Below are 15,477 nucleotides of genomic sequence, written 5' to 3' on the forward strand. Positions count from 1 at the left end.
TATATATATGTGTGTGTCATGTGGGGCTTCTTCAGAACTGCCATTAAAAGTTGCCATCCCAAACCAGTATGCTACTTGCTCTGCCAAGAATGATGTGACAGTCTGCTTCTGTAAAGACTACAGCCTTGGAAACCTTATGAAGAAGTTCTGCTCTGCCCTATATGGTCACTATAAATTGTAATTAACTCGACAGCCCCCAACAACAAGAAGACAATTGCACCTTAATTGTGCGCAGAGTACCATAATCCAAGACTGTCTAGAGACTTAAACAAGGGTATGGTAAATTCTTGAAGGAAAGTACCTCAATGAGAAAACATTTTTTTTTTTTTTTTTTAAAGAAAAACACCTTGCCTCATTCCCTATTATAGTCTATGAAGCAATCTATTTTTAATTATGGACTTGGAAAACCTTTCTTGTCTAGATGTTTTAGCCTTTGATTTTAATTGATTTCCTAGATTTTCCATTCCTTTCCATGTCTATTTCTTCTGCATCTCATTGTTATCTTGTTGTTGTTGTTGTTGTTGTTATGTGCCGTTGAGTCAGACCCGACTGATAGCGACCCCTCCTTTGGTTTCCGAGGCGGTATCACTACGAAAATAGATTGCTCCATCTTCCTTCCAAGGAGTGGCTGGTGGGTTTGAACCGCCAGACCTCCTACTGTTATCATTTTATGAGTAAATTAATCAAAGATCCTAAATCTCTCACACCTCTTCTTGCCAATGTAAAGCCTGAGCATTTAACAAAACTTATTCTCCCAAATTCAGGTATTTATCTATATAAGATAAAATTGATTACCTTCCCAACTAGACTTGATATTCTAATGCTCCAGGATGGTCTCTATTATTCTACAAATTTACCATGTATTTAATAATTTCCTTGCCTGAGTTCCCTTTTATGATGCAGTAACAATTTCATCTATTTGTTTATCCTTTTGTTTTCCTTGCTTTTTCTCTCTCTCCACTCCCCACTCCCCAGTACAATTGCTGTTCTGTTGTTGTTAAAGTTTACATCAAATGTTAGATACACTTTTAAACCTACTTAGAGAACCTCAGGGAAAAATTACATATTCCTTACAATCTGTTCCCTTATCATTTGTTTTTGTCATTAGCTAATTATAAATCTCTGTTTCTGCCATAAAGCTTATGTATTCCTTCAAGGTTTTGGTCATCTCCTCCTCATTTTTGTAAGGAGCTTTGGTGGTGTAGTGCCTTAGACCTGGTGTTTCAAACTCATCAGCTACTCCGTGAAAGGAAGCCTGGACAATCTACTTTCTCAAAGATTTACTGCCTCAGAAACCCAAAGGGGGTCACTATGAGTCAGAATTGAGTCAATGGTAGTGAGTTTGGTTTGATTTTGGTCCTCATTTTTGTATTTACAGTATCTGGGACTCAGAAGAAATTCAATAAATGTTCATAATTGCCTATATGTGGGGCAGCGCCTAAGGCATCTGATGGCTAACCAGAAGGTTGGTGGTTAAAACCCACCAACTGCACCATGGAAGGAAGATGGGGCAATCTACTTCCGTAAATATTTACAGCTTCAGAATTTCAATGGATTCTCTATGAGTTGGAATAGATTTGATGGCAGTGAGGTTGGTTTTGGTCACTCCTCGGAAGGAAGATTGGGCAATCTACTTCCATAGTGATACCGCCTTGGAAACCCAAGGAGGGGTCACTATGAGTCAGATATGACTCGACCGCAGTGCATTGTATTGCATTATATACATCACACACCTTTATTAACATAAGAATGGCTTTTGACCTTTCATCATTTTTTACTTTTAAACAGGAATTTATTTCTTAGCTTTTTCTTCTGACTTCATATTAACCAAAGGGAAATGCTGACTAAATTCATAAAAAAAGGTATCTGTAGTTTGAGGAATAGCATCAAGACCTATTATGTCAGGTAGACTTCTCCCACAAGCAGGCCTCTTTTCTACAGATGCAACTGAATTGCTCCTTGAATACATCCAACATTTATGCTTCCACAATATCACCCACTAGCTATTTAGCACTTCTGTGGTAGTTTGCTTCCCAAAAACTCATCAATTTTACTATAATTTATTATTCATATTCCAGAATATCAGCATAGTAAAATATAAAAATCAGCTATTTGTTCATGAGGAGACATAATTAAGTGCCAAGTTCAGCAAGAACTTTCTTATCCAAGAAAAAGAACAAGTTAAAATAATAAGATATATATTGAAAATTCAAGTTTATGGATAGAGTAACCATTACAAAATAACAGAAACATACACTCATTTAGAGATTTTGTTGAGCCTCTTTACTGTGTAGGGAAATATTTAGTTATATGTACCTTTGTGCCAAGGACAGATTGGCCCTTTCCCGACACTTACCCTCTGACAGCATGAATAAGTCTCAATGATGGATAGGCAGTTCGCACTTTCAGTTTATTCTTAAGGATTAATGCGTTAACCCACTCCACGTGCTTCTCTCCTCCTTTGACCATGAAAGCAGGGATCCAAAGGACACTGTCATTCAACATGGAAAGTCTATGCACAAATTTTTCTCTGTCACTCTCATTCCGAAAGCCTCCAAACGCTCTTTGTACTACTGATGGATTCATGGTTATAAAATCAGATTTAGTTCCCACATCTGCAGCAAACTCCACCACAGGGGCCAAATTACACCTACAGAGGAAAAATAAAAAAATAGATAAGTGAAAAATACATATGAAACATTTTCTCATAAAATGGTCTGCATAAAAAGATGAATGGGAAACAAACATTGCAAGATATTTCACATCAAGGAGGAAAAAAAAAAAAAAAAAAGGAGAGAGAGAGACAATCTCCCTGGCAAAATTATGTTTTCACTATGTGCCACACATTGACAAATATCATTTTCAGTAAGGATGTGTACTCTTAGAATAAGATTCGAAGTGTCATGTTTATTAATCCAACCAGTTATATAGGAATACTCTCTGCTATTTTTTTCATAATATTACAAGACAGGAATTCCTAATAGGTGAATTTATGATGGTAAATTCAGAGGGGCTCTGTTGCTGTTCAGTAGGAAATCTTAACCATATGCTCCTCTATTCATAACTGAAATACTTTGGACCTGAGTTTCCAATATGCACCACTTGTCAATCTTAAGTCACTTGAACAACTTTATGAAAGTAAGTGAAGATGGCTTTACTTTGCTCTGAGGTTATGAGAAAAGAAAAACTCATTCATTTTGGTATTTCACACACACACACAAAATATTTACAATACCCTTCTACAGCCTTAAATGAAAATGCAAAGTTAGAAAAATGGAGATATCACATTTCATATGCGATTTTTGAGATTTCAAGCAATGCAAAAATTCCTTTCTGTTTCTTTTGAGGACATTCTCTACACAAAGTGCCTATCTTCCCTAGTAGGTCTTTTGGGGAAGTGAGGGAATTTGTGTGTCTGTAGCCACCAACCTCTCCATGGGAGAAAGATGTGGCAGTCTGCATCAGTAAAGATTACAGCCTTGGAACCTCTATGGCACAGTTCTACTCTGTTGTATACAGTAACTATGAACTAGATTGACTCGGCAACAGATTCTCCACTGGAGCTCAAGGGCCTTCCCAAATACCTGGACCTGCGTTTCTTCTTGCAACTACTACAAGAATGCAAGCTTTGGAAAGCACCTTTAGTTTCTTGAATTTCATCTTCAACCAATTAGTGATGCTTCTTTGAGTTTGTCTCTTAAATCTCTGGATACAAAACTTTAAAAAAGCTTTATATTAAAAAGTATTTTTTCAGTTTTCTAGGAGCTCTCATGGTGTAGTGTCTAAGGCATTTGATTGCTAACCAGAAGGTTGGCAGTTCAAATCCACCAACCATTCCTTTGAAGACAGATTGGGCAATCTATTTCTGTAGAGATACTGCCTCAGAAACTCAAGGAGGGGTCACTATGAGTTGAATCAACTTGATGGCAGTGATTTTTTTTTTTTTTTTAGTTTTCTAAAAAGGCTAGTTTTAATTTGCTAATTGGCAAAAAATTAGATTTTAAACAAACACGAGTTTGCTTACTGGAAAAAAAAAAAATCATTTGAATTTGTTCAATCTATACCCCCTTAAAAATAAACACACACACACAGTAGAGGTTTCCCTCCCCCCAGCTTTTTAAGGGAAAAAAATAAATGCTGATTATTTGCTTCTGCAGTTTTGCAGATTTTGTTACATTATGAAACTTCCTCACATTTCTCTTCCTTGTGCATTTTGCTACATTAATTAAATTCTCAAATATGTTAAATTTTAATTAAAAACTGTATGATGTGCTATAAAAGATAATGGCTTGCATATCCTTCCTTATCTCTCTTAATTAATACACTTTATTACTTTCCCGACTTCTGACTACATTTAGCAACCAAAATATCTTTTATCTCACACAATTAAGCAAATGTTATGTTATCTAGGGTGAGCTGCTCAGAGAAAACAACAAAAATAACACATTATTTAGAAATCAATAATCATTTCTCTTTATATATGTTTAACTACATCTATTAAATTATATGACAGGATATGTACTTTTCTAGCCATGATCCATACCACTATTTGACATAAGACATCATTCATCCCTGTCACAGTAAGGATATTATGAATAGGACTTCCCTCAATAAGAACTGCTACATGTGAAAAGAAATCAAAGTGAACATCTTACTATAGAATCCATTTAAGAATGAGAGTTGACAATTTAAAAATCCTAACATGCATTCTATGCAAACTTTAAAAGTAGTCTAAAATTCTAACTGTTGTTTTTGTTAGGTGCCGCCGAGTCATCTCTGACTCATAGTGACCTCATGTACAGCAGAATGAAACACTGCCCGGTCCTTGGCCAGCCCACAATCTTTGCTATACCTAAGCACATTGTTGTAGCCACTGTGTCAATCCATCTCGTGAGATCAGTTCTAACTTATTTTAATATAATATGAATTTGGATATTGTGGGGTAAAGTGCATTTTGAACATCATTATCACAGACATTTTTTTCCTTTCTTGAAAAAATAGGAAACACTTGTTAATGTTATAGTTAAAATGTTCGTGTCAGGGGACATGGCTACAGATCTATCTTTCTGCCATAAGAATTACTCAGCAATTTCTTTCAGAGGATTTCCACTGAAAAACGTCTACATTTTATTTTCTCTAAAATGCAAAAGTAATCAGCATCAAGACAGTTAAAGAGATTGCAAATTAGTATTCTAATTACCTGTGCAGGAATATAGTCAGTTATTTTATACTTTACATTGTTTTTATTACCACATATTTCAAAGTCCCCCTTCCTCACCAGCAAGTCTACCAACACTCTTTTAGGATTGACTCAAGCTGTTTCTGAAACATGGCCATTAATCTTAAAAGCTATTAAGATGCCCATCAATTAAGATTGGGTGTTGGAAAGACTAGTACTTTTCACTTTCTAAGCAAATAAATAATAAAATGAGATGATTTCTGGAGTATGAGGTTAACCTGAGGAGAAAAACCAACACATCTGATGCAATTAAAGAACATGAAGTGAGTGTGATTCTAACTAAAAGAGCAACAGGAGATCATAGCTTCATCAATCCACATGAGCTTTATTTTAATTTTTGTGATCTGTGCATAGCATAACCAGGTATTGTGAGGGATGGTATTGAAGTACTAAAAACAGCATGACAGGAAGATACATCATAATTATAACCTGTGTTGGAGTCTACCTTGTTCATTTTCCCTCAGAATGACTATGTCTATTTTATCACTAGAAAAAGTGACATTGTGTCCACACCAGGCCAGAAAATTAACTACTCTATGGTTGAGTCATATATTTAGTCATATGAAGGCCAAATAATTAGAGCAAGTATTAAAAAAGCCAAAACAATCACCAACCTACACTGTGTTCTACCTAAGTGACTTATTGTGAACTTTATAATTAATAGCAAAAATATTGCTAATTGAGGAAGATGATGAATGGATTCACAATCATGCAGTTTTTATCTTTTTCTTTTTAAATCTTCTTAGTGGTTATAGTATTCAAAGTAGCTAAAATGTGTCCCAAGAATTTATAAAGCAATACATTCTTATTTTTGTTACTCTTAATTTTATAAAATAGAAGAGTGGCCAATTTTTACATGCTGGATTTTCCTGTCAAACTGTTGTATGCATAAGAATATTTAGTAGACTCAAACTATATCATCTTCAGCCAAATTAAATTTATTATCATACTCTTATTGACATCCAAAACATGACAACATACACACAGATTTAAGTGTATGAACAGTAAATCCCTATTTACTCTGAACTACCCAGTTCTCAATTTATTTGTACTTCTTCTCCATTATTGATTAAAAATCTTCAGGAATGAACACACTTCTCCTTGTACTCTAAACTTCTGAATTCTCTCCTGATCTCACACAGAGATGTGATTACCTCTCAGTGTTTCTTATATGCAGAACTGAAGGCATTTTCATTTATTTCAAGGCTATATAAATGTCTATTTAAAAATTAATAAGGAAAATAATGCTTACTTGATCTACAAACACCTCATAGAACACAGAACTTCCTGGCAAGAATATCTTTTAGCTTTGTCAATGCTCTCTGCATTTTTCTTCTAAGTTTTAGTTCAGTAGTTTAGACAAGTAGGTCTCTCTTCTATTTACTCAATAGGCATTGAGAGCTTATTGTGCAAACACTACAGTAAATGCTCAGAACTATTTTCTAGCTCAAATTTGTGATATTTCACGAGCACATAACATCTCTGAAAAATATAATCTTTTCAGCTAATATTACTAATACCAATATAAAAATGTTCATTAATTTATCTATCTACTTATTCATTCCATGGTGTGTTTTATACATTTGTACTGGCAGAACCTATCAACTGAGATGCTGAGGTGAAACATGGTACCCTGTGGCAAAGGGAAGTTATTAAGTTTATCTTTACACATATAACATAGATTATATGAGAAAAAATAATACTGCGTTGATTCCAAACTAAACTCTATTCTTTCCCACTTCCAGTTAATATACAAACATTATTATTCAAACACATAATTTTGCTCCTCACTTAAAGGTCCAAGACAACAATGACTCGTTGCTTGTTTGTTTTGGCATTTTGCTGTTATCCTATCAGAATTGTTAGGCAAAGCTAAAATACATAAACTGTCAGATTCTTTGCTGATGTGGTGGCAAATGGACTTGAAAGCAATTATTCTGGAATATTTTGAGGTATGTAATTCTATTATCTTTTCTTTAGGGATGAGGAACTAATCAGAGTGGTTAATAAATATGTCCAAGGGCATAGCACTTGTGAAAGAACACAGTCTTCTTTTAGTTCATAAACACTCCATGGCATGAGTTCTAACTGACAGAATTCATACATTTTTTTTTTCCCCAGAATTATAGATGGCTCATACATTCAATATCCTTCACCTCAACCATTCTGTAGGAAGAAGAGTGTTTCATCATTTAGCCCTGGATTTTTGTCTCAGACTCTTAGGATACAGAATATTATACAAGGCCACTCAGCCATGACATTCCAAAACCCTGAGCAGTTATTAAACAAAGGGTTTTAAATATCCAAATAATAGAAATAATAACTATGAGTCATATATCTTAACTGAAAGAATTATCAGAATTGTAAAAGAATTTAAGAACAAAATAAGGCTTATTTTGAAATATGAAGCATAGAATTCAAAGGTGATTTATATGTGGAATCCACTATGTAGTACACAAAGTATAAAAAAGATGAAACTTCAGCATAAAGGTTTGTATTTTCAATATGCTGTCTGTACACACAAAAATACACACATCACATCAGTCCATTACTAAAATGGACTGGTACTGGCTATTTTGAATATGACAATCATATGATCTAACATGTCAGGAATGACAAATTAAAGAGGAATGGTGTCACATTCAATCACCAGAAAGAACATAAAAAGGTCTATCCTGGGGGCAATGGTGTCAGTGATAGGATATCCACATACCTACAAGGAAGACCAGTTAACACTAGTGCCTAAGGCATTTGACTGCTAACCAGAAGTGTGGTGGTTCACATCTACCAGCTACTCCTTGGAAGGAAGATTGGACAATCTACTTCCTTTGTGATATCACTTCAGAAACCCAAGGAGGGGTTGCTATGAGTCAAATAAGACTCCATTTCAGTGAGTTTCATTTTGGTTTTAAAGCCAAAGATTATGAAATTGAAGATTTTTACCAAATTCTTCCGTCTAAAAATGACTAAACATGTAATCAAAATATATCGATAATTACTGATGATTGGAATGTATAAGTTAGAAATAAAGAAGTATCATCTATAGCTGGAAAATACATCCTTGGTAATAGAAATGATACCAGCGATTGAATGATGGAATTTTGCAAAGCCAATGACTTATTGAAAATACCTTTTTTCAACAACATAAATGTCAACTATACACATGGAGTTTGCCAGTTGGAATACACAGGAATCAAAACAATTACATCTGTGTAAAGAGACCATGGAGAATTGATTGAACAAATTGACCACTAAGAACAAGTCCAGGCACCAGCTGTGAACCAGACCATCAATTGCTCATATACAAGTTTAAGTTGAAGCTGGGGGCAGTTAAAACAAGCCCATGAGAGCCAAAATACAAACTTGAGTATATCCCACCCAAACTTAGAGACCATCTGAAAAACAGATTTAATGGATTTAACACAGTGACCAAAGACTAGATGAGTTGTGGTTTGACATCAAGGATATCATAGGAGAAGGAACCAAAAGGTCACCAAAAATAAGAAAGGAAGAGATAGTCAAAATGAATATAGGAAGAGACTCAGAAACAGCTCATGAATGGAAAGTAGCTAAGGCAAATGGAAGAACTGAAGAAGTAAAAGAGCTGAACAGAAGATTTCAAAGGGTAGCTTGAGAAGACAAAATAAAATTATTACAAAAGAATGTGCGAACACTTGGAGTTAGAAAATCAAGGAAAAAGAACATGCTCAACATATCTGAAGCTGAAAGAACTGAAAAACTTGAAAAAATTCAAGCCTGAAATTGCAATAGTGAAAATTTCTATGGGCAAAACATTATATGATGCAGGATGCATCAAAAGAAGATGGAAGAAATACACAGAATCACTATGCCAAAATGAATCGGTTGGTACTCAACCATTTCAGAAGATAGCATATGATTGAAAACTGGTACTGAATGAAGAAGTCCAAGCTGTGCTGAAGGAATCAGTGAATACATGATTCCAGGAACTGACAGAAGACCTTTTGAGATGTTTTAACAAAAGGATGCTGTCCTGGAGGTGCTCTCCCATTTATGCCAAAAAATTTGGAAGACAGCTACCTGGCCAAGTGATAGAAGAGATCCATATTTGTGCCCATCCCAAAGAAAGGTGATCCAATAGAATGTGGAACTTGTGGAACTATGTAATTAATATTACATGGTAGTAAAATGTTGCTGATGATAATTCAAAAATGGTTGTAGCAATATATTGACAAATAACTTCCAGAAGTTCAACATGGATTCAAGAGAGGGTATGGACTGAGAGATATAATTGCTGATGTCAGATGGATACTGGCTGAAAGCAAAGAATACCAGAAAGATGTGTCCCTGTGTTGCATTGCCTATGCAAAGGCATTGGACTGTGTGAATCATAGTAAATCATGCATAACACCACAAAGAATGGGAATGTCAAAACACTTAACTGTGCTCCAGAGGCACCTGTGCATAGACCAAGAGGCAAGCAGAACATATTTAATGTCAGGGAAGGTGTCCATCAGGGTTGCATCCTTTCACCATACTTAATCTGTATTCTAAGCAAACCCTCTGAGAAGCAGACTATATGAAGAAGAACACAGCACCAGGATTGGAGGAAGACTCATTAAGAATCTGTGATATGTAGACGACACAATCTTTCTTGCTCAAAATGAACAAGACTAAAAGCACTTACTGATGAAGATCAAAAACTACAGCTTTCAGTGTGGATTACACTTATCACAATAATCCTCACAACTGGACCAATAAGGAACATTATTACAAAAGGAGAAAAGATTGAAGTTGTCAAAGATTTAATTTTACTTGGATCCACAATCAATGCCCATACAAGCAGCAGTAAAGAAATTAAAAGGTGTATTTCACTGAGCAAATCTGCTGCATAAGACCTCTTTAAAATGTGAAAAAGTGAAGACATCACTTTGAAGGCTAGGTGCTCCTGACCCAAACCAGGGTCTTTTCAATAGCCTCATACACATGTGAATGCTGTACAATGAATAAGGAAGATCATAGAAGAATTGATGCATTTAAATTATGGTGTTGTTGAAAAATACTGAATGTCCCAAGGACTGTTAGAAGAATGAACAAATCTGTCTTGCAGGAAGTGGAATGTGAAAATGACAGATTTCATCTCTTATGCTTTGGTCATGTTATCAGAAGGACCAGTCTCTGGAGAAGGACATTATGCTTGGTAAAGTGGAGGGTCAGTGAAAAACTGAAAGTCCCTCAAAGAGATAAATTGTTGCCCCGGCTACAACAATGGTTTCAAGCATGGCAATGATTATGAGGATGGTACAAGACCAGGCAGTGCTTCATTCTGTTATACATGAAGTCACTATGAATCAGAAACAAGTTGATGGCACCTTAGAACAATGGCAACACACATCATATTCTACACTTGCAGTAATGTTAGGATAACAGGCAATAAATTATTTAATTTGATAGATTTTTTTTAAAAAAAAAAACATATTATGAAAAGAACTAAGTGACTAAACAGAAGAAGAAATTTTTCACATATACAGATTTGTTTATAATACTGGCAAGGGTGGGAAAAACTGTCAAATAATTTCTAGCGAAATTACACAATGAAAAAAACTTTAAACTGTCACTCTAGGAGACAAAGATCTGAATACCAAGAAATATACCAGACTATGCTTTCCCTATTCCTCAGTCAAAACAAAAATGGATTCATTCGGCAAATTTGTAACAATTATCCAGATATTAAAAAATAATTTAGGGGATATAATGAAAGTTAAGCCTAAAAATAGAGAAACAACACTACTATGTATGCACCCAATATATATCAAATTTTTACTTATTCTTTAAGGAATAAAAAGTATTCAGCTTAATTTCTTCTCTCAGTCACCTCTTTAGCAAGTAGTCATGTGAGCATTTGAGTCTCCATCTTAAGCTGTGTGACCCCAGGCAATTATCTTGACTTCTCTGGGATCCAACTTTTTCTAAAAATAAAGGTATTACCACTAATTGAAAATGCTAGAGAAAATTAAATGAAACAAAATAATGTAATTTTCTATAAAAATTGCTAGCCCACAGTTGATACTCAATAAATACTAGCTTCATTCATGCCTTCCCTCTCATAACATACTGTGAAAAGGGGTGAGAGAAAAAAAAAAAAAAAAAGACATATGTAGTCAATTTATTAAGCACATCAAATAATAAGATCTTTCTGACCAAAAGTATGAGGATTATAAAGTTTATTTATAATACAACTGGTGAGTTATTTTCTCTAGAATTTAGTCTTGTATCTCTAGAAAATGGGGCTTGAAACACTGATGCAGCTGGATTGCAAATATCTTGAATACTAGGTAAAACAAATCTGACTTCATTGAAAATTGGAGAACTTTAAAAATTTTATGTTGTTTTTGTTGTGTGGTGTCTAGTTGATTCTGACTCATGGTGACCCTATAGGATTAAAATAGAACTGCCCATATGGTTTTCTATGCTATAATCTGTATAAGGGCAGATCAATAGGGCTTTTGTCCCATGGAGCTGGTGGGTGAGATAGAACCGGCAATCTTTTAGTTAGCAGCTGAGCACATAACCATTGTACCACCAGGGCTCCTAATAGACATGGCCAACATCAATTAAGAAGAAGACTATGACCTAACTGTGCATAGTGCCTAAGACATTTGACTGCTAACCAGAAGGCTGGCAGTTCAAACCCACCAGTTACTCCTCAGAAGGAAGATTGGGCAATCTACTTCCGTAGAGATACTACCTCAGAAACCCAAGGAAGTGTCACTATGAGTCAAAATTGATTCGGCAGCAGTGAGTTTTGTTTGTTGGTTTGTTATTCAATTAGGACTTTGCAGTAGCTCATATTTAGGTAAGAAGAAGAGATAGTATTCTTATTCACAGATGGAATGATTATATACATTGAAAATCCTGAAGATTCCACAAGAAAGCTACTGGATCTAATAGAAAGATTCAACAAAGCAGCTAAATATATGATCAACACAGAAATATCAGTTGAGTTCCTTTACACTAACAAGGAGAATTACAAAAAGAAAGTCAAGAAAATAATACCATAAATAATTGCCCACAAAGTATAAAATAACTAGGACTAAACCTAACCAGGATCTAAAAGACATATGCTTTGAAAACTATAAAAAACTATTGCAAGAAACTAAAAGAGATATACATAAAAGGAAAAACATTCTATGCTCATGGATTGGAACAATTAACACGGTGCAGATGTCAATACTGACCAAAGCAATCTATAGATATATTGTAATCCCAATCCAAACCCCAACAAAATTCTTTAATTAAATGGAAAAGCTAAACATTGCCTTTATGTGGAAAAGACAGAGGATCCAAACAGCCAAAGCGATACTGAACAAGAAAAACAAAGCAGAAGCTTTCACACTTCCTGATCTCAAAACACTATACAGCCACAATAATCAAAACAGTATGATATTAGGACAATGGCAGACCCACCAACAGAATTCAACATTAGGTGCAGCTCATTTTTTTTTTTTAAACAAATTCCATTCAATGGGGAAAGAAACAGTTTCTTTAAACAAATGGTGCTCATAACCTGGATATCCACATGTAGAAAAATGAAGTAGTGTCCATATTTCACACCATACACAAAAACTAACTCAAAATGGTTCAAAGACCTAAATATTAAAGATAAAACTATAAAGTTCCTGGAATATAATATAGGCAAACAACGATGGGACCTAATGTTCTTTAGAAACAGATTATCAAACATAACCACAAATACACAAACAGAAGAAAATTAGATAACTGGGACCTCCTGAAAATTAAATATCTATGCTCATTAAAGGAGTTCTGATGGCACAGTGTCTAAGGCATGTGACTGCCTACCAGAAGGCTTGGCAGTTCAAAACCACCAGACACTCTTTGGAAGGAAGGTTGGGCAATCTACTTCTACAGTGACTCCGTAACAGTTTTTTTTTTTTTTTTTTTTTTATGATTATCAAAACACTTTATCAAAAAGGTAAAAATAGATCCTACAGAAAGGGAACAATATTTCCATAATATATCTGAGAAGGATTTAATCTCTAAAATATATAGAAAATTGCAAGAACTCAATAACAGAAAGATAAACAATTGAATTTAAAAAAATGGACAAAGTACAGGAACCGGCGCTTCAGCAAGGAGAACATTCAAGCAGCCAATGAACAGGTGGAAAGATACTTGTGATCATTAGACATTTTGATCTGCAAATCAAAACCACGACATGATAAAATTTCACTCTGCAAAAATGGCACTGACCAAAAAAAACAGAAAACAACAAATGCTGGCAAAGTTAGAGAGAGATTGGAACCCTGCTCCACTGCTGGTGGGATTGTCAATTGGTTCAACCACTGTAGAAAATAGTATGTCACGTTCTCAAAAATCTAGAAAGAGAATTACCCTATGATCTGGCAATCTCAGTCCTTGGGATACACTCAAAGATCTAACAGCAGTGACAGAAATAGACATATACACATCTATGTTTATTACATAGGAGCTCTGGTGATGTAGTGCCTAGCAACAAAACAGCCTCAGTACCCATCAACAGATGAATGGATAAAAAAAATTGTGGTGCATACACACAATAGAATACTATGCAGCCATAGGAATAATGAGTTCTCAAAGTATGTTATTGTTGTCATTAGGTGCCATCAAGTCATTTCTGACTCTTAATGACTCTAAGTACAACAGAATGAAACAATGCCCAGTCCTGCATCATTCTCACAATCCTTGTCACATTTGAGCCCATTGTTACAGCATGTGTCAATCCATCTTATTGAGGGTCTTCCTGTTTTTTGCCATCCAACCTTACCAAGCCTCATGTCGTTCTCCAAGTATCTGTCCTTCCTAATAACATGTCCAAAGTACATGAGACAAAGTCTTGCCATTCTTACTTCTATGGAGCATTCTGGCTATACTTCCTCCAAGAAGATTTGTTTGTTCTTCTGGAAGTCCATGGTATATTTAATATTTTTCACCAACACCATAACTCAAAGGCATCGAATCTTTTTCAGTCTTCCTTATTCACTGTCCAGCTTTTGCATGCATATGAGGCAACTGAAAATACCATGACTTATGTCAGATGTACCTTACTCACCAAATTGACATCTTTAGTGCTTAATATTTCAAAGAGGTATTTGGCAGCTGGGTATAATGTAGATTAATTTGGAGGACAGTATATTGTTTGAAACAAGTCAATGACAAAAGGACAAATTTGTATGATCTCAATATTTTAAAATGACAAGAACAGGTATATATATATATATATATATATATATATATATATATATAAAGCAACATTATTTGGAAGTTTCCCAGAGTGTGAGGGAGAAGGAGAAGAACCACTTTTGAGACAGTAGAAACTTGTATGTTTTGGTGATATGAAAGGCTAGCAAAACTTGACCAAGGTAAATGATGACATTAATAAGTACATGAGAATAAGGGACAATTTTATAAATGCTATAATATATACAATTTTGCAACAACTGTAATAACAACTAAAAATATATGTGTGGTTACATAGATTGATATATTTGCATATGTATATATAGGAAGGCACATATAAATGTACAGATATGCATGTATAATTGTATCTGTAGGCATGCATATATACACATTTATGTATGATGCATATATACTCATATATAAAATGAAGCATATAGGAAGCACCAAAGAGACAAAAAAAAAACAAAAAAAGATTGCTATCAAGTCAATTTGACTCATGAAGACCTCTCATTGGGTTTCTGATGTGGTATCTCTACAGAAGTAGATTGGCCAGTCTTCCTTCTGAGGAGTGGGTGGGTTTGAACCACCAGCCTTCTGGTTAGCAGTCAAATGCCTTAGGCACTATGCCACCAGAGCTCCTGTAGGAAGCACAGCTACAGATATTTCCTAGACATAACCAAACACCCTACAGGATTTGTTTATTTGGTTTGAGGGCTTAGGACATAGTCTCCCGGGGAACTCAATCAATCGGCACAATATATTTCATAAAGATGATGTGCTACATCCTACTTTAGTGAATAAAGTTTGTAGTTTTAAAGGTTTGCAAGAAACTATCTAAGATATATCTATAGATCTCTACTTATCCAGAGTAAAAGAGAAAGAAGTAAACCAGGACTCAAAGAAGAAATTAGTCTACATGAACCACAGCCTCACATACCTTGAAACCAGAAGAACTAGATGGTGCCTGGTTACCATTACTGACTATTCCAGCCAGGGACACAATAGATGGTCTTGGACATGTT

The 15,477-nt window shown here is 34.9% G+C and overlaps 1 protein-coding gene across 1 annotated transcript in view; it reads right to left on the reverse strand.

The window, feature by feature from the left end:
• Positions 1 to 15,477, reverse strand: part of ST8SIA4 (ST8 alpha-N-acetyl-neuraminide alpha-2,8-sialyltransferase 4) — a 149,088-nt gene that overhangs the window by 68,806 nt on the left and 64,805 nt on the right. The window contains 1 exon segment of the mRNA XM_007942481.2: positions 2,357 to 2,650. Within this exon segment, the coding sequence (XP_007940672.2) occupies positions 2,357 to 2,650 (294 nt within the window).

This window comes from Orycteropus afer, unplaced genomic scaffold (assembly GCF_000298275.1).
Source record: "Orycteropus afer afer isolate SDZICR_OR568_19922 unplaced genomic scaffold, OryAfe1.0 scaffold00091, whole genome shotgun sequence".
NCBI lineage: Eukaryota > Metazoa > Chordata > Mammalia > Tubulidentata > Orycteropodidae > Orycteropus > Orycteropus afer.